The 20,696-nt window shown below is 40.7% G+C and overlaps 1 protein-coding gene and 1 long non-coding RNA gene across 2 annotated transcripts in view; both read left to right on the top strand.

Moving 5' to 3' along the window:
* Positions 1 to 8,954, top strand: part of LOC147584743 (uncharacterized) — a 57,556-nt gene extending 48,602 nt beyond the window's left edge. Inside the window, exons 2-3 of the long non-coding RNA XR_015252826.1 lie at positions 6,780 to 6,915; positions 8,712 to 8,954. This is a non-coding gene — a long non-coding RNA (uncharacterized LOC147584743). The remainder of the gene's footprint in view (positions 1 to 6,779; positions 6,916 to 8,711) is intronic.
* A 6,755-nt stretch (positions 8,955 to 15,709) lies between these two features.
* On the top strand, positions 15,710 to 20,434 carry LOC147584742 (kelch repeat and BTB domain-containing protein 6). Its single transcript, XM_086711102.1, has one exon. The coding sequence runs from the start codon at positions 16,037 to 16,039 to the stop codon at positions 18,146 to 18,148; it is 2,112 nt and encodes a 703-aa protein (XP_086567228.1). The 5' UTR covers positions 15,710 to 16,036; the 3' UTR covers positions 18,149 to 20,434.
* Positions 20,435 to 20,696: the final 262 nt, after the last annotated feature.

The following is a 20,696-nucleotide window of genomic DNA, read 5'->3' as shown; positions in this document are numbered from 1 at the left end:
AATCATTAAAAAGAAAACAAATCTTAGATCTCAAGAATACAACGCCTGGGGCGCCTGGGTGGCGCAGTCGGTTAAGCGTCCGATCAGCCAGGTCACGATCTCGCGGTCCGTGAGTTCGAGCCCCGCGTCGGGCTCTGGGCTGATGGCTCAGAGCCTGGAGCCTGTTTCCGATTCTGTGTCTCCCTCTCTCTCTGCCCCTCCCCCGTTCATGCTCTGTCTCTCTCTGTCCCAAAAATAAATAAACGTTGAAAAAAAAAATTAAAAAAAAAAAATAAATAAAAATAAAAAAATAAAAAAGAATACAACGCCTGAAGTGAAATAGTCAATAAAGAGCTTCAATAGCATGCCAGCAGTCAGATGAAAGGAGCTGTGAACTTGAAGATACGTCCTTTGAAATTTTCCAATCAGAGAATCAAAAAGAAAAAGAAAAGAAAAAGAATGAAGAAAGCATATGGGACACCATCAAAGGAAGCTTTATATGCATAATGAGGATCCCAAAAAGAGAAAAGACAGAGACAAAGGACAGAAAGTCTATTTAAAAGAAAAAATGGCTGGGGGCCCCCTGGGTGGCTCATTTGGTTAAGCATCTGACTCTTGATCTCAGCTCAGGTCATGATCCCAGGGTCGTGGGATCGAGCCCAGTGCAGGGCTCCACACTGAGTCTGGAGCCTACTTGAGATTCTCTCTCTCTCTCTCTCTCTCTCTTTCTCTCTCAACCTCTTCCCCTCTCCCCCACTTGTGCTCTCTCTCTAAAAACTGAAAAAGAAAAAGGAAAAGACAAGAAATGTCTGGTATCAAGAGCAATGTGTAAAGGAAATAAATGTCCAATGCAGTGACATCTACCCACCGACCTCTCCCACCCTCCTCTCTCCCTCTAAAAGTTTATTTACCTGGTTTTGACTCACTTGTGACCTTTTATTATATTTCTTTTTTTTTTTATTTTTAAAAAAAAATTTTTTTTCAACGTTTTTTATTTATTTTTGGGACAGAGAGAGACAGAGCATGAACGGGGGAGGGGCAGAGAGAGAGGGAGACACAGAATCGGAAACAGGCTCCAGGCCCTGAGCCATCAGCCCAGAGCCTGACGCGGGGCTCGAACTCACGGACCGCGAGATCGTGACCTGGCTGAAGTCGGACGCTTAACCGACTGCGCCACCCAGGCGCCCCCCTTTTATTATATTTCTAAGGGGCCAGAAGAAGATATTTATGCCACAGAGGTCAGAGGCACTTGAGCTAGGAGGCCGCTCCCCAACTCTGGCATTTGTGGCTTGGGGGTAGGGGGAGGCATTTCTGGGGAACACAACCAACCTAGATAACAGGAACTCACAGAGCACCAAAAGCTGTGACAAGTTTAGTAGTTTCTAAGTGGGTTATACCCTTCCCCCATCATATCAGAATCTTGTGAAATAGGAAAACAACAGAAAGAGTGATCAAAGGAGGCAAATCTCACACTTTCCAGGCAGAACAGAGGTGGGAGTCAAACCAGGATAAGAGGTGGGTGGACAGTCCTGTTTGAGGTTGTGGCTGATCTCTGTGGAAAGCTTTCCCTGGAGGAGGAAGCTCTAAGAAGAGGGGGACCCCTCTGTAGGGTCCCCAGGGGATCTTTCCTCCTTCCGCTGCATAAGGCAAGTTGCCTGCCAACCCCCTCCATCAAGGAATGGCCTTACTTGGGAATGTTCACCACACATGCCCTCTTCTATTTTCTAGTCAAACTCTGTTTACTCCTTGGCCTGCCTCCCTCCCTCCCCTCTAATTTACTTCTGATTTCTGTTTCAGAAATTTGGGATTGAAGTAAAACTACAACAGTGCTGTCAAAACAAAGTCTTTCAGGAAAAAAATACAAAGAAATTTAACAAAAATATATTAATAGGGGCATCTGAGTGACTCAGTCAATTGAGTGTCCAACTCTTGATTTCAGCTTTGGTCATGATCCCAGGGTCGTGGGACTGAGCCCCTCATCAGGCTTTATGCACAGTGTGGAGCCTGTTTAGGATTCTCTCTCTCTATTTGCCCCACTTCCCTGCTCGTCTCTCTCTCTCTCTAAAAAAAAAAAAAAAAAAAAAAAAAAAAAATATATATATATATATATATATATATATATATATAAATTTAAATATATATGTACACACACACACACATACACAGATATATGTATATTTAAAAAATGGCTGAAAACTTCTCAAATTTAGGGTGAGACTTGGACATCTGGGTTCATGAGTCTCAAATGTCCCTAAATAGTATGAACCTGAAAAGGTCACCAGGATGCATTAAAATTGTTAAAAGTCAAAGATAAAGAGAATTTTGAAAGCAGCAACTGATTCATCACATACAAGAAGTAACATAAGATTAGCAGATTTCTCAGTAGAAAGGCCTCTACTGAGAAAGGCCTCTTGAAGGCTATGAGGGTGTCTGAGAATATATTCAAACTATTAAAGGAAAAAACTGCTAAACAAGAATATTATACCCAGAAAAACTGTCCTGAGAGACAGTGTACTCTGAAACAAGCAAAAGCTGAGGGATTTTATCACAACTTGATCTGCCTTACAAGAAATGGTAAAGGGACTTCTTCATAGTGAAATGAAAAGACTCTAATTAACGATGAAAAACATATAAATAAATAAATAAAAACTCAATGGTAAAGACAAATATATAGTCAAAGTCAGAATTTTTTAATGTTGTAATAGTGGTGCATATATTACTTTCAACTCTAATTTAAAAGTTTCAAAAATTAATATATTAATGGGGCACTTGGTTGGCTCAGTTAGTCAAGTGACCAACTCTTGATCTCAGCTCAGGTCTTGATCTCAGGGTCATGAATTCAAGCCCTGTGTTGAGCTCCATGTTGGGCATAAAGTCTACTTTTAAAAAAAATTAGTGTGTTAAAAATAAACATAACAATAATAATTTGATAGTGGATACACAATATTTAAAATATGTATATTGTAGGAGTGCCTGGGTGGCTCAGTCTGTTAAACATCCAACTTTGGCTCAGGTCATGGTTTCACAGTCTGTGGCTTCGAGCTCCCCACCAGGCTCTGTGCTGGTGGTGCAGAAATTCTGCCTGCTTGGGATTATCTCTCTCCCACTCTCTGCCCCTGTCCTGTTCACGTGCTTGCTCGCTCTCTTTCTCAAAATAAATAAACTTAAAAATAAAAAGTGTTGTTATAAAAAAAATGTATATTGTAACATCAATAACCAAAAATGGGGGAGGGTATGAGTAAAGGTAGAGTTTTGTATGCAGTTGAAGTTTTTATCAGCTTAAAATAGGATAATTATAAAATACTTTATGTATGCTGATAGGTTACCACAGAGAAAAAACGTGTAAAAGAAACACAAAGATTGGGGTGCCTGGGTGGCTCAATCAGTTAAGCACACAATTCTTGGTGGTTCTCATCAAGAATCCCATCCCATGGGATCTCATGGTTCATGGGATCAAGCCCCAAATTGGACTCTGCACTGAGCGTGGAGCCCGCTTTGGATTGTCTCTCTCTCCCTCTCTCTTTGCCTCTCTCCCACGTACGTGCTCTCCCTCTCTCTCAAAATAAATATACTTAAAAAAAAAAAGAAACACAAAACATTAAAAAAAAAAAAGAATCAAAGTATACCACTACAAAAAAGTTCATCACATCACAAAGAAAAATAGCAACAGAGGAAGTACAGAATAAAGGAACTACAGGGGTGACTGGATGCCTCAGTTGGTTGGGCCCTGACTTCTGCTAGGGTTCTGATCTTGTGGTTTGGTTTGTGAGCTTGAAGCCCACATTGGGCTTGCTGCTGTCAGCCCACTTGGGATCCTCTGTCCCCCTCTCTGCTCCTCCCCTGCTTGCTTACATGTGCATTCTCTCTCTCGCCCTCTCAAAAATAAATAGTAAAGAAAAAGAATAAAGGAACTACAAAAATCTGAAAACAATAAGACAGCAATAGTAAGTCCTTACATATCAAAAAGTACTTAAACATAAATTCTCCAAGCAATAGCATAGAAAGACTAAATGGGTAAATAACAAATTCCAATGATATGTTACCTACAAGAGACTCACTTTAGCTTTAAGGACACAGATAGGTGAAAACTGAAGGTATGGAGAAAAATATTCCAAGAAAATGGACACCAAAATGAGCAAGGGTAGCTACATTTATATCAGACAAAATAGACTTAATGTAAAAGAGGGTAACAAGAGACAAGGTCATTATATGATGATAAAAGGGTCAATTCATCAAGAGGATATAAATTGTAAATATTTATACACCCAACATTTGAGCATCTAATTATAAAAAACAAATACTAATGGAAAAGAAAGTAGAAATGAACAAAATAAAATAATTATACAGAATTTTAATACTCTACTATAAACAATGGAGAGATCACCTTGACAGAAAATAAATAAGAAAATAGCAAGTGTAAACAATACTATACCAAATGGACCTAAGAGACAAACAGACATTCTATCTAATACCAGTAAAATACACATTCTTCTCAAGGGCACATAGAACTTTCTCCAGGATAGATCTTATGTGAGGCCACAAAGCAACTCTTAAAATTAAAAACGTTGAAATACCACCAAGTATCTATTCTTACCACAATAGTATGAACCTAGAAATCAATAACAGGAGGTTAATTAGAAAATTCACAAGTATGTGGAAATTAAACCACACACTTCTGAACTATTAATGGGTCAAAGAAGAAATCAAAGGAAAACCCAAAATATTTTGAGACAAATGAATAGAAACAACACACCACAACGTATGAGATGCAGCAAAAGCCATTCTAATAGGGAAGTTTAGAGCAATAAATGTCTAAATTGGGAAAAAAGAAAGTCTCAAGTAAACAACCTAACTTTACATCTCAAGAATTAAAAAAAAGAGAGCAAACTAAATCCAAAGACAGGAGAAGAAAAAAAGTAAGAAAGATTATAACAGAAATAAATAAAAGAGACTAGAAAAACACACCATAATCAGGTGAGATTTATCCCTGTGATGCAAGGTTGGCTTAACATAAGCAAATCCATAAATGTGATACATTAATCACATTAACAAAATGAAAGATTAAAGTACATGAACATCTCAATCAATGCAAAAAAAAAAAAAACCCCATTTGACAAAATTCAAGATCCTTTCATGATAAAAGGTTTCAACAAATTTGTTATAGAAGAAATGCTTCTCAACACAGTAAAAGCCATATATGAAAAGTCCACAGCTAACATCATATTTAATGGTGCAAAGTTGGATGATTTTTTTTTTTTTTTAAGATTAGGACCAAGACAAGAGTGTCCACACTTACCACTTCTCATCAACACATAATCAACTTAATCATCAGGAAAAAAGAAATCAAATCCACAATGAGCTGTCACCTCACTTCTGTTAGGGTGATAATATCAAAAAGACAAGAGATAACCAGTGTTGGTGATAACAAGAATGTGGAGAAATGCTTTATTCAGCACTGTTGGGAGGAATTTAAATTGGCGTAGCCCTATGTAACACTATATGGAGATTCCTCAAAAAATTAAAAATAGTACTACTGTATGATCCAGCAATTCCACTTCTGGGTGTATATCCACAGAAAATGAAATAAATATCTTGAAAATATATCCCCACTCCCATGTTCATTACAGGATTACTCACAAGAGCCAAGATATGGCTATAGCCTAAGTATCCATTGATGGATGAGTAAAGAAAATGTAGCATACATATATAATGGAATATTTTTCAGCCATTAAAAGAAGGAAATCCTACCATTTGCAACAACATGGGTGAACCTGGAGGATATTATGCTAAGTGAATGAAATAAGCCAGGCACAGAAAGTCAAATACTGTATGATCACTTATATATGGAATGTAAAAATCTCAAACTCATAAATCCAGAGAATATATGGTGGTTGCCAGTGACTGGGGTTGAGGAAATAGGGACAGGTTGGTTAAAGGGTATGAAATTTCAGTTGTAAGATGCATTAAGTTCCAGGTGTCTAATGTACAGCATGGTGACTATAGTCAATAATACTGTATTGTATACTTGAAATCTGTTAAGAGTAGATCTTAAATGTCCTCACCACAAAAAAATTTTTAAAAGGTAACTATGTGAAGGGATGGATGTATTAATTTAGTTGTGCTAATCCTTACACAAAATATCTTAAATCATGTTATACACCTTTAAAAAATCGTGTTGTACAACCTTACTATATATAATTTTTATTTGTCAATAATATTCCAGTAAAGCTGAGAGGTGGGAGGAAAGAAGTGTGTTATTTACCCCTTACACATGTTGGGGTTCTCCAGTTATTTTTCTGTTAATGATTTCTAGTTTAATTCCACAGTGTTCGGAGAGTATACTTTACATGATTTCTATTCTTTGAAATGTGTTAAGGTAAGTTTTATGGCCCAGAATGTGGTCTATCTTGGTGAATGTTCCATGTGAATTTGAGAGGGATGTATATTCTGCTGTTGAAAATGAAGGATTCTTCAAATGTCAGTTTAGATTCAGACGATTGATGGTGCCTTTCTATTCAACTAAAGTAGTCCTCCTGTATCCATGGTGGATAAATTCCAAGGTCCCTCATGGATGCCTGCAGAAGCAGATACTACCAGAACCTCTAAATACTGTTTTTTTTTTCCTATACATACACACCTATGATAAAATTTAACTTATAAATTAGGCACAGTAAGATTAACAGTAATAACTAATAATAAACTAGAACAATTATATCAATATACTGTACTGATAGTTATACGAATGTGATCTTTCAAAATATCTGACTGAACTGTACTCATCTTTCCTCTTGTGATTTGAGATGATAAAATGCATATGGGATGAAATGAAGTGAGATGAATAACGCAGGCATTGTGACATTGCATTAAGCTACTATTGACCCCCTGACAATTCATCAGAAGGAGGATCATCTGCTTCCAGCCCACAGTTAACCACAGGTAAATGAAACCATGGACAACAAAACCATGGATAAGAGAGTGCTACTATATATATCCTTAATGATTTTCTGCCTGCTGGACCGATCAATTTCTAATAGGTGTTGAAGTGCATTTTATATAATTGTATTTTCTCTTCTCTCTTGGCATATCAATTTTACTTCTATTTAATTTTTTCTTTCAGTGTTTCAGACTATTGTCTGTGCAGTGCCCTAGGGGTAGTAGACAGCTAAAAACCATCTCTGATTTTTACAATCCCATGGAATCCAGGACTGCAAGCCCTCCTGGCCTCCAAAGCCAGGCACCAGAAACGTATGAAGATTTGCTTTCTGAGATGCTGGCACTCCGGAGTATTGAATAGAGGGAGAGCACAAAGAAAGTGCCTTCCCTCCCTGGTCTCGGGAAAGGTTTACAGTCAGCTCCTATAAGTACATTTAATTAGAAGCCTGGCCCTCGGGCTGCACCTATGATGATAAGGCCTCTTTCACAGAAAGAATGAGCTCCTGAGTCTGTGACCTCTTGCTATGTCCGTGGTGGTATCTGTTTAAGAACTCTTTCTCAGTTGGTTTCAGTCCTGTGGGACCCACAAGCTTAAGCCCTGTTGGCCCCTAGAGTCAGGCAATGTAGGGGTGTTCCCTGAATACAGCTGCAAAAATCAGTGTACCAGACAAGTATATAAGCTCCTTTCTGGAAAATACCATTGAGCTGGAGTGAAGCAGCAGGAGAGCACAAAGACTGCATCCCCTGGTCTCTGTTTCCTGGGAATAGCTCCATAGAGCCCTCTAAGTGTGCCAAACCAGAACTGCTCCCCAAGACCAAAGCTCCTAGACAAAGCACATAGGCCTCTTTCTCAGAAAGCCTGGGTGTGTGTTTCAGTTGGCTCTCTGTGTAGTGCCCTGGGAGAGGGAGTCTGCCAATAACTGTCTCTCTGATTGTTACAGTCCTTTGGGACCCAGGCCTCCGTGGCCAGGTGATTAAGGGGAAGGAGAAGGGGAAGTGCAAGGGGAAGGAGGAGGAGGAGAGGGAGGAAGAGGAGGAAGAAGAAAATGGAAAAAATAAAAGATGGTTGGGGCGCCTGGGTGGCGCAGTCGGTTAAGCGTCCGGCTTCAGCCAGGTCACGATCTGGCACTCCGTGAGTTCGAGCCCCGCGTCGGGCTCTGGGCTGATGGCTCAGAGCCTGGAGCCTGTTTCCGATTCTGTGTCTCCCTCTCTCTCTGCCCCTCCCCCGTTCATGCTCTGTCTCTCTCTGTCCCAAAAATAAATAAACGTTGAAAAAAAAAAATTAAAAAAAAAAAAAAAAAAGATGGTGTCCACTAGTTTTAGCAAGGCAGAGTGAGAACATGGAAGATGATTTTTTTTTTAATTTAAATCCAAGTTAGTTAATATATAGAGTGCTAATGGTTCCAGTAGAATTTAGTGATTCATGACTTCCATATAACACCCAGTGCTCATCCCAACAAGTGCCCTCCTTAATGCCCATCACCCATTTAGCCCATTCCCCACCACCTATGCTCTAGCAACCCTCAGTTTGTTTTCTGTATTTAAGAGTCTCTTATGGTTTGCCTCCCTCTATTTTTATCTTATTTTTCCTTCTCTTCCCCTCTGTTCATCTGTTTTGTTTCTTAAATTCCACATGAGTGAAATCATATGATATTTATCTTTCTCTGACTGACTTATTTCGCTTAGCATAATACATTCTAGTTCCATCCACGTTGTTGCAGGAAGAGGATGCTATTAACCTTACAAATAAAACTGCCAGTTATATTACCAGCAAAAGATAATTTTTTTTTTTTTTTCAGGAACGGCAGAGGACTACAATCTAAGACAAGCAAGCTAGAAAACCACAGGCAAATCTGGAGAACAAAGGAAAGGTAGCTCTTTTATAGAGGAGAGAGAGGAGTTGGGAAGGGCTGTTATAAACAAAAACTCCATTGGCTTAAACTGAGAGCTGGAAGTATAGTGGTTTTTCATTGGCTGAGTTATGACTCTCTCTCATTGGTTGGACTGTTGAGGGGGGCCAAGAAGAAACCTTCCTTCCTCTTGCTGGGAAAGTAAAGTAATATCCACTGGGATTGGCTAGGAGTGGTAGGGCTGAGCACTTGCCTTCCCCCCCCCCCCCCATTCCCCTGTCCTGACTCCATTCTAAATGAGTTTTCCTTTTATTGATTTTCACAGTGTCCACCTAGTGGAGCATAAAGATGAGAACTGCTGGAAAGGAAAAAAACAAAAAACGGTGCCTATTGGCTCTAGAAAGGTAGAGGGAGAGCAGGAGGATGGCACCTACTAGCCTCCATTCCTGGAGAATATTCCATCAAGCCCATGCCCCTTTGACCAATGCTTTAAATGTGCAAATGAGTCTCTTTCATGTAAAGTCCAGGTGCTTTCCAAAAGGCTGCTTCTGTACTGGGCCCTGGGAAGGGTGAGTCTGCATGTGAGACCTTTAAGAGCCATTCCTCAGTTCCTGCAGCCCTTTGGGTCTTATGGATGGGAGCCCTGATGGTCTTCAAAGCCAGATGTTTTGGGGGCTCATCTCTTAATTGATGGTCTTAAAAGGTGGCATGCCCACGGTGGGGTATGAACACTTCATCCATCATGAAGCAGCTCTGGGTTGTGAGTTCCCTCCCAATTGTGTGTTCTTCCACTGGGGGTGGAGTAAATGGCAAGATTGTTCTCAGCCTTACTTACCTGGTTCCATGTGGATTCCCCTTCATTTGCTAATGCAAAGGGGTCAGTCCATCAGTTTTAGGAATTTTTTTTTTCCAGAGGAAATTTTTCTGTACATAGCTCTAAATTCAGTCTGTCCATGGAAGGAAGTGAGTTTAGAATCTTCCTATATCATCTTTTTTTTTCTTTTATATATATATAAAGAGAGAATGTGCAAGTGGAGAAGGGGCAGAAGAAGAGAAAAAGAATCTTAAGCAGGCTCCACACTTAAAGCAGAGCCCAATATGGGGCTTGATCTCATGACTGTGAGATCATGACCTGAGCCAAAATCAAGAGTCAGATGCTTAACTGACTGAACCACCCAGGGGCCCCTATATCACCATCTTGAACTGGAACCTACATCATTTCTTTTTTTTTTTTTTTTTTCTTAAGATGTCCATTTCTCTTCTTACATTGCCCAATTTTTGCATGTTGTCTACTTTAGCCTACAGCACTAAGCATGCTATTCGTAATTGTTCCAGTTCCTAGTCTGATAATTCCAACACCCTTGCCATGTCTGGTTCTGGTGCTTGCTCTGTCTCTTCAAATGGTCTTATTAAATGCACTTGCTCTATACCCTTGAAACTAACATTATGTGCCAACTATACTTTAATTTTTAAAAATACAGCAACGTAACCTTGTGTGTAAACTGTACTCAAATGCAAAAGGGGGGGCATTAAACACAACAAAATAAAATAAACACTACACCTGCTCTGTCTCTTCAGATGTTGGCCTTTCTTTCTTCATAGCCAAACATGATGTACTGGGTAAAAGGCCCTTTTGTAAGTAGGCCTGTAGTGATGTGGTGGTGAGGTGTGTGTGGAGGGCACATGTTCTATGGTTCTGTCATTCTATGATTAGGTTTCAGAGTTCATACCTCTGAACTGTGAGCTTTCAAGGTTTTTGTTTTTAAATTCTTTTCCTTCCCCTTAGGTCAGATACAATTTGGATTGAGTGAGCAGGAGGTGGGTATTTCTCTTCCTTTAGGTCAGTTAGGCTCCAATAAGACCCCAGCAGGTGAGGCTCTGATTAACTAGTTTCTCCTGAGAATGATCCTTGTTAAGAACAGAGGGTTCTGACGGATTTAAAAATGGTTGCTTTTCCCTCTCTCCCTTCGGAAGTATGAGGGGATTTTTCTCTATATTTGTTGTGAAGCCTGGTCAAAGTTCCTGGAGGTAAATCTTACAATTTGGTGCCCACTACCCGACCCCCACCCATGACTGGGTCCCCTGGAGTTGTAAACTCTCGAGTTGTCCACACTGAGCCCTCAGCAATTCATCAATTTTCATATTTCAGGTTTTTCCACCTTGGCACTGGTTCCTGCAGCAGTTTCAGCCGCTGGGTGTCTGCTCAGGTAAGCTGTGACCCCCTGTAGTCGCGGGTCTGTGTCTTCAGTCTTGGGAGCAGCTGTTTGCCCAGTGTTTTCCTGTCTGTCATGAATCTAAGAAGAGTTGTTGATATTTCAGTCTGTTCAGATTTTTACTTGTTTTTAGGCCAAGTGGTGAATTCCAATTTTATTTATTTATTTTTTGGTGAGATATAAAGTATGTGTTATTCTACCTTACAGTTTTTGTGGCAGTATTGGTGGGTAGGACATAATGTAAGATTCCTTCCACTTGGATTCAATATTGGTCTTCTGGTGATGTCTTTTCCTGAAAATTAAATGTCCAAGTTGAAGATCGTGTAAGGACTGTGTGGGAAAGTCAACCTGACCTGTTGATGATAAATGAGTGCAATTTAATACATGCATTTAATAAGACATTAGCAGTATTTAAGGATAGATGTTGGAGTGATCAAATGAAGGGCACCTAAGACCAGAAGAGGTAAGGAATCCTCACTGGTGTATTAATGAGGATTAATAATAATCCTCATTATTTCATAAGGGAATAATCAATGTTGCTTGGAGGAGGAGGGGTCAAGGATCATCACAGCTAAGTTCAAAACCTGTTGCAGGTTTAGTTCCTCAGCGTTTGGCTGTTTTTAATTTGAGAGCATCACTGTGATTGGTCTGGTTTGGTCTGGTCTGGTTTGTTTTTTCCCCAGAGGACTGAGGAAGTTAAGGAATAGTGAAATTTTTGTAGCAGCGTAGGTACTTGTTGAATATCCTAAATAACCTTACCATTGAAGTGAATTTCTCTATCACTAGAGAAGAACAAAGGGATTCCAGAGAGGAGAAAATTCTCTCTGGTAGCAGCTTAACTATAGTGGTAGCAGTAGCCTGTTTGCAAAGAAAAGCTTCTAGCCACCCTGAAAACAAGGGTATGAATGTCCTTCCTTTTTTGTCAAAAAAAGGGGGAGGAGGGTAATGAGTAACTGGAGAGTCTAAAAGTGGGAGAAACAGATAAAGAGGTTTTCAGGTTTTAAAATGCAGACCTGGAAAAGGAGTCCCAATTAAAGAGAAGGGCATTGTTTTCTTAGGGCATACAAGAGAGGGCAATAGCTAAAACGCTAGGGGTCTGGCTCTAGCAATTAGCCAACCAACCCTAGAAATCCTCAAGGTTGGCTTTTGGTCTCAGGGAAAGGGGAATTAATGGTGATGTTAATACATTTAGGGGACAAAGTTGTCCCTTCACATGAGGAGATAGCATGTCCTAGCTAATGGTCTTGAGGGGGCTGAATAAATTACGTTGTGTTTTTAGAAACCGTATGTCTGTTGTGGGCAAGAGCTTGTAACAAACAAGTTGTTAAAATCAGGTGAGCAGAGAAGACAGTCATCTGCATGATGGATAAGGAGAGAATTACAGGGAAAGATTAGATTTCTCAGGTTTGCATTTAGAGTCCTAGAGAAATAATTACTGGCCTCAAGAAACCCCTCAGGCATGGCAGTCCGTGTGTATTGTTGATTTTTTCCATGTGATAGCCCAAAAGATATTTGTGTCAGGGTGAAGGGGTGTAGTGGAAAAACAACCAAAAAAATGAAGAACAGAAGTTAATGACTGTGAAGTAAGTGGTGTTGGGTCACATATAGACCAGATGGTATTGGGGTTAGGAACTAAAGGAAACCTGGCTGTAACTACTTCATTGCTCACAAGTGTTAAATTAAACTAGCCAGTCTCCTTGGTCACTAGGATTCTTTACTGGAGAGATTGGATTATTAGAAGATGTGTCAACAAAGCCTTGAATCACGGCGAAAATATTGGAGAGCTTCTAGTTTTAAATATGTCATGGTAATCTTAGAAGTGGCATGGGAGTGGCAGAGGTTTGGCCTCCCAGACTTGGCCTGTGTCAGAGGGAGTGAGCCGCCCAAAGGAGTCAGGTATTATAGCTAACATAGTTTGTACTTAAATAATTGGGGGATTTTTAACAGGAGCAAAAAAAGTCTGATGGTCAATGAGTCCTAAGAAGGCAAAGGAACATAGGTACAGAGCCAGGTACTTCAACGGTGAAGCATTTGGGGGAGCAAAAAACCCCTGATATTCCTACTGGGAAGTAAATCTATTCCCAGAAAGGTTACTGGGGCAGTGGAATTAAGCACTAAGTCATGGTATAGAGTGAGAGGTACTAAGGAGGCAGAAAACGATGTAGACAGAGGCAAGTAATGGGTAGATGATCAATCCCACTGCAGGTATGATTTATGCAGTCCAAGGGAGGTTAGTGGGAAATTACAGACGTAATTACAGAAAATTACAGACGTATTAGTTTTCTAGGGTCTACATGGTACTTTGTTACATAGTACAGACTGGGTGGCATAAACCAAAGAAATGTATAATCTCATACTTTTAAGTCCAAGATCAAGATGTCCACAGGATTAGTTCCTTCTGAAGGCTGAGAGAGAAGGACCTGTTCTAGACTTCTCTCTTTGGCTTGTAGATATGGAACATTTCATCATCACAGCAAAGTCTATTGAACAATACTGCTGTAGGCCTGAGAGTACAGTGTCTAATAAACATTTTACATTTTGTGAAAAGCAGTCTAAAGCAAATAATGCTGTTAAGGGCATATATGAAGAAGTTAAAACTCAGTGACTGAACATAATTTATTTTGAGGGTTGTATCCTGAGACGAAGTTGATAAATACAAATATTCGACACTTTCATGAAGCATAGATTATACTAATTCAAGGGATGCTTAAGTATGTACGAAACTGAGTTCTAAGGATCCTGAGCAGAACAGGGTCTCTTTGTTGAAATATTTTTATTTAAAATTATCCACAATAATTAGAATTCCAGAATCTTCCATTGATTTGGGGATGGTAGTGCAAGAAGGTGTACTGGACTAGTTATAAACATTTACATTAAGAGATTAACGGAAAGACTTTAGCACTGCTTCCCAAACGTGAAATATTGAGACCGCCAAAGCATCTATTTATAGTCCTTATTTACATAATTTGACATAATCCATATATACTGCTCCCCAAGACTGAACTTTAATGGCCCCGCAGATACTGCTGAATGTTTAAAATACTATCCTATCCTTCAGAATTCTTCCAGAGGCAAGTTTAAAATCTGTAGGTCAAAAATTCAAATCCCTGACAACAGCAAATGCTAGGAGGGATATGGAATGAACAACAGGAATGCTCATTAATTGCTGGTGGGAATGCACAAACAGGATAGCCACCAGTCTGGAAAACATTTTGGCAATTCCTTACAAATCTCAACATGGTCCTTATCCTAGGACCCGGCAATCAGTCTCCTTGGTATTTACCAAAATGAGTTGAAAACTAAGGTCCACACAGAAACCAGCACATGTGTGTTTATAGCCGGTTCATTCACAATTGTAAAGACTCAAAGCAAACCAAATGTCATTCAGTGAGTGATGGATAAATTATGGTAAATCCATACAATAGAATATTATTCAATGATAAAAGAAATGAGCTGTTAAGCCATAAAAAGACAGGGAGTAACCTGAAATGAATATTGCTAAGTGAAAGAAGACATACTAAAAGGCTACACATGGTAGGATTCCAACTGTATGACATAATGGAAAAGTTAAAACTACCTAGACAGCAAGAAAATCAGTGGTTTCTATGAAAATCAGCAAGAAAATCAGTGGTTGGAGGGCAGGGAGAAGGAGGCATAAATAGATTGAACACAGGATTTTTAAGGCAGTGAAACTATTCTGTAACTGTAATGGTAGATACATGACATTATACCTTTTTCAATACCAATAGAACTGTACAACACAAAGGCTGAAACCTAATAGAAACTATACGCTTTAATTAATACTATGTACCGGTGTGAATTCATCACCTGTATCAAACACATACACTTATGCAAGATGTTAATAATGGGAGAAAACTGTAAGGAGATGGGAGTATTTGGAAGCTATCTACAAATTCTGCTCAGTTTTTGGAGTACCTAAAACTGATCTTAAAAATAAAATCGTTATTAACAGATAAAGAAAAAAAAGAGACAAACAACAGCCAAAAAACCCAGACTTAAATATAGAGAACAAACTGGTGGTTGCCAGGGGACGGGGGGCGGGGTGTGGGGTGATGGTGAAAGAGATAAAGGGGATTAAGAGTACACTTGTCTTAATGAGCACTGAGCCATTAATGTATAGAATTATTGAACCGTTATATTGTACACCTGAAACAATATTTGGAAAAAGAAAAAAAATATTAAAAGGCGGGGGTGGCAGGGTGAGGGGGTGGAATCTCTGCAGAAACCTGCAGCATTTTGAATTTTTTCCTCCAGGCTCCTGATTTCAAATGAGTAGGTGCTTGATTTTTCACAAATGGTAGAAGAAAAGCTAAAACCTATCTAACCCTTACATTATAGACACTGCGTAAGCACTTTATTAACCTAATCCGCAAATATTTATTCAGAGCATCCTATTTAACCTACGCAATTCATGTCGTCGTCACATCGGGCTATGATATACTGTTGTTCTTTACATTTTTAAAACCAGTTCTGAGAGCAAAGCCAAACAATTGATAAATACAGATCCGGCGTCTCATCTGGATTCCAAATCCAAAGTTCTAAACCATAAAACAGAACGAAAGAAAATTAGCGATTTCTAATTCCGTCACCCGAAACAATGAACGGCCGATAAATCTCGCGATACTATTGAAACTACTACCCCCAAAATGCACAGCGGCTTCGGTCCGTCCGCCTATCCCCTGGAGTCTGGAGGGTCCCGGCATGCCTCAAGGCGCGAAAGGCAGCCTGGGAACCGTAGTCCTCTTGGACGCCTACCGGTATTGCCAGCGCGGCAGTGGCGGATCTCGGTTCCGTCCAGCGGGTTCTGTAAAGCGAGCTGAGGCGGAGAAAGGGCGCGGAACTGGAAAGGGGTGAGTCAGGCGCTGGCTACGTGATAAAGGGAGGCGGCACTGCGGCATAAGACTGAATTAGGTAAATGGACCCGTGCTGCAGTCTCTCCGGAGACACCGCGATCTAGCGCCAGCGAGAAGAGGGCGAGGAGGAGCCAGAGCCCGGTCCTTGCACCCGTTCTCGCCCTCGCACCCCGCCGCCATCTCCACCATGCAGTCCCGGGAAGAAGCTCCGCGCTCTCGCCGCCTGGCCAGTCCCCGCGGTGGGAAGCGGCCCAAGAGGGTTCACAAGCCCACGGTTTCGGCTTTTTTCACGGGCCCGGAGGAGCTGAAGGACACGGCTCATTCTGCAGCCCTGCTGGCGCAGCTAAAGTCTTTCTACGACGCGCGGCTGTTATGTGATGTGACCATCGAGGTGGTGACACCTGGCAGCGGGCCTGGCACCGGCCGCCTCTTCCCCTGCAACCGTAACGTGCTGGCTGCCGCGTGTCCCTACTTCAAGAGCATGTTCACAGGTGGCATGTACGAGAGCCACCAGGCGAATGTGACCATGCATGATGTGGATGCCGAGTCCTTCGAGGTGCTGGTCGACTACTGCTACACAGGTCGTGTATCCTTGAGTGAAGCCAACGTGGAACGCCTTTACGCGGCCTCTGACATGTTGCAGCTCGAGTACGTGCGGGAAGCTTGTGCCTCCTTCCTAGCCCGCCGCCTTGACCTGGCCAATTGCACCGCCATCTTTAAGTTTGCCGACGCCTTCGGCCATCGCAAACTGCGATCACAGGCCCAGTCCTTCATCGCCCACAACTTCAAGCAGCTCAGCCAGATGGGTTCGATTCGGGAAGAGACTCTGGCAGACCTGACCCTCGCTCAGTTGCTGTCTATCCTGCGCCTTGATAGTCTAAACATAGAGCTTGAGCAGACCGTGTGTCATGTGGCAGTGCAGTGGTTGGAAGCGTCTCCCAAGGAGCGGGGTCCCAACGCTGCAGAAGTCTTCAAGTGTGTCCGCTGGACCCACTTCACAGATGAAAATAAGGACTACCTGGAAGGGCTGCTGACCAACACCATTGTGAAGAAGTACTGTCTGGACCTTATCGAAGGGGCTCTGCAGATGCGATACGGTGACAAGTTGTGCAAGTCTCTGGTGCCGAAGCCAGAGAGCAGTGGCGGCAGCAGCGGCAGCGGCACTAGCGGTGGTGGCGGCGGCAGCGGCAGCGGCAACAGCAGTGGCGGCGGCGGCGGCGGCAGCGGCTGCGGCAGTAGCAGCAGCAGCTCTATGGTACCTACATCAGAAAATCCGCCCCAGAGGCTGGGTGTGTGTGCTAAGAAGATGGTGATCTTCTTTGGACATCCTAGGGATCCCTTTCTGTGCTGTGACCCATACACCGGAGATATTTACAAAGTGCCGTCACCTCTGACCTGCCTTGCTCACACCAGGACTGTAACCACCTTAGCTGTCTGTGTCTCTCCAGACCATGACATCTACCTGGCTGCCCAGCCCCGGAAAGACCTGTGGGTGTATAAGCCAGCCCAGAATAGTTGGCAGCAGCTTGCCGACCGCCTGCTGTGTCGCGAGGGCATGGATGTGGCCTACCTCAATGGCTACATCTACATCTTGGGTGGGCGAGACCCGATTACCGGCGTTAAATTGAAGGAAGTGGAATGCTACAGTGTTCAGAGAAACCAGTGGGCACTGGTGGCTCCGCTACCCCATTCTTTTATATCCTTTGATCTAATGGTAATTCAGAACTATCTTTATGCTCTCAACAGCAAGCGGATGTTCTGCTACGATCCTAGCCACAATATGTGGCTGAAGTGTGTTTCTCTGAAGCGCAATGACTTTCAGGAAGCCTGTGTCTTCAACGACGAGATCTACTGTATCTGTGACATCCCAGTCATGAAGGTCTACAATCCAGTCAGAGGAGAGTGGAGGCAGATCAATAATATTCCCTTGGTGTCAGAGACCAACAACTACCGGATAATCAATCACGGCCAAAAACTGTTGCTGATCACGTCGCGCACCCCACAGTGGAAGAAGAACCGGGTGACCGTGTATGAATATGACACTAGGGGAGACCAGTGGATTAACATAGGTACCACGTTAGGCCTCTTCCAGTTTGATTCCAACTTCTTCTGCCTGTCAGCTCGTGTTTATCCTTCCTGCCTCGAGCCTGGTCACAGTTTCCTCACGGAGGAAGAAGATGTGCCGAGTGAATCCAGTACTGAATGGGATTTAGGTGGATTCAGTGAGCTGGACTCTGAGTCAGGAAGTTCAAGTTCTCTATCTGATGATGATTTGTGGGTTCAGGTAGCTCCTCAGTGAAATGCACAGGATCAGAATTTGTTGTAGATAGGTTGAAACACTACGGTGTTTTTACTGCTTTGGAAAGTGTCTTAAAGAGATACCCTTTCTCTTTGCTGGGAAAACAACAAAACAAAACAGGTTGATTAATTTCAGGTTTGGTTTAGAAAGGGTATTGTTTGAAATACTAACATATTTAATGTTAGGGAGTTTATACACTCAAAGAAATCAACCTATTTAATAATTTACTGTTCTAAAAGTCCTATATTGATTTGATTGTTTGGTATGTTTATGTTCGATTATACTAATTTAGTCTTCTGTTCTTAAATCTTATATTCTGTTTCGTGCCACAAGTACTGTGACTTGAATTTTGATTTTTAAAATAGAAAACTTACTGGCTAGGAATTACCAGGTGGGGTTTTGAAAGTATATATTTTCCTTCAGAACAGGGTAGTAGGTTTCCAAAACTTTAAATTAGTGGGTTATTACAAAATGTGTTCTAATTTAAATATAGTTTGCCAGGTTTTAGTTTAGTTACCTCCCCTGTGTGAAGAAGAGAAACAAAGAAAGCTTGTATGTTTAATGTGACTGGTGATTTCATTTGTAATGATGTGCAGAATGGCAGTAAGCTCACTAAAAGTAAAAACGAAGCAAACAAAAACAGGATTCTACTGTTTGGAAAGAAATTTGTTTTAAATTTGTAATATAAAATGTGTATTTGCAAACAGTGACCTGTTTTCCATCTGTTCTAGTAGTGTCACCAGTCATTGAGAAACCTTAAAAAAAACAAAAACAAAACTAACTTGCTTTGTCGCTTCACATTTTTGACCTATACTTGATACATGCTTCACAGAATCAGAGGAATAATCCTCTTTTTCACTGGAGACGATTGTGTAAATTTGTATCCATTGTCTTAAAAAGTTTATGTGATTCTTAAAATACTTGGGCTGTACAATTTTAGTGTTCATCTGAGATTTGTCAGCAAAATGTGATTATTCTTTGCTGTTTAATGAGATAATATTCGTTTTGAAAATATGTGTAAGCTAAGAACAGTATTTTATTGAGATCAGTAGATATTGTGTCTATCAACTATAAAATCAAGTGCCAGCAAAGGACTTTAAAACTTTAAGTTGTGTATAGAACTGTTTTGTGTAGCATTGAAATATTGTCAGTTTTTGTAAGTCACTAAATGTTATTATCAGCTTAAAGGTATTTTTGTATTAAAAGTTTACAGTTAAATAACATAAGTGAATGATGGCATTTGGGGCCAGTAGTGAAAGTATATTTCGTCTAAAATATTTCCCTAAGCAGTGGTATACATGGTTATTTTATTAGGATATTTGTATTTGTTCTGTGTTTCTCTGTGAACCACGCTCCAGTCTTTGTTTCTGTCACACTACGTAAGGGAATGTTCAGAAACAGAGACTAAATCATAACAAAACTGACATTGCTAAATACAAGTGCTTACCTCTTGAGGGTTTACTAGATATGGTTGTCACGCTACATACACGTGATAATGACCGGTTGCTTATGGTGTATATGTTTTTTCTATACCCAGTTAGAATTTTATTCTTGAATCTTCATTTAGTAACATGCTAATTCCTCTTCGACGTTTATGCTCTAGTGACAGAATGCTAACATTTCTTACACCCTGGCTGAGTACAGAGGATTGTGCTCTCAGGTGGGGACCTGAATTTTTTAATGAAATACCATAGGATGAAAATGGAGAAAGGGAGACACAAAAGGTTTAAAAAAAGAAAAAAAGGTTGTCAGCCATTTTGATTGGCCATTTGAAGATACTACAAAACATTCCTGTTTAACATTTTTAGTGAAATAAGATGCTTGTCCTAACAGTACGTGTTCCTTCAAAAGGGCAAACATGCTTTTAGTTGTGTAAGACTACGTTTTGTTCTATTTAACAGCAGGGTTGTTACGAGCACTGTACTTAACACAAAGCTGTGTCTCAGTAGTGTATTTGGCCAATTTTTTCTTCACCAGTAACTTCTTGTGGGTAGCTTTTTGTTTTGGTTGAAATAGGACAGTGCTGATCTTAACCAGATTGTCCATCTGCAGAATTAAGGTATGCAAACGATTGAGGAGTGACAAATTCCCTGATTTGTCATTCTCAACCTTTGAGTTAGGTAAAAGCTAAGTAGCAGTGATATCTTGGTTTACAAAGAAGTTTCTTGGGAAGAATTTTGGTTTCGTGATATATTTGTGAATTAGAGAATCGGTGTTAATCATTATTTTATAGGTAAGTGATTTGTATGTGATTAGTTGCAAATAAAACTGGTATTAGAACCTAAACTTCCTGACTTTTTAATTCAGTGTTTGTGCTAAATGTGTAATGCTCTTGCCTGTGCATTGAATGATGCAACTAGCAGTGTTGAAATCCCTTCTTGACGGGAGAGCACCTTTGTCTCAGTTTTCCAATTAATCGGCACATCTTTTAGCAGATGTTCAATAGAACATTGCAAGACTACTCTTCTTTTTTTTTTTTTTTTAAATTTTTTTTTTCAACGTTTTTATTTATTTTTGGGACAGAGAGAGACAGAGCATGAACGGGGGA

Source organism: Puma concolor, chromosome A1 (assembly GCF_028749965.1).
Source record: "Puma concolor isolate L17-30 chromosome A1, mPumCon1.1.hap2, whole genome shotgun sequence".
NCBI classification, from domain to species: Eukaryota; Metazoa; Chordata; class Mammalia; order Carnivora; family Felidae; genus Puma; species Puma concolor.
The sequence above is the reverse complement of the archived record's forward strand: the minus strand, read 5'-3'. Positions and strand labels throughout refer to the sequence as shown.

What these genes read in the sequence shown, in the direction of transcription:
- LOC147584742 (XM_086711102.1), top strand. Translation starts at nt 16,037, where the DNA reads ATGCAGTCCCGGGAAGAAGCTCCGCGCTCTCGCCGCCTGGCCAGTCCC.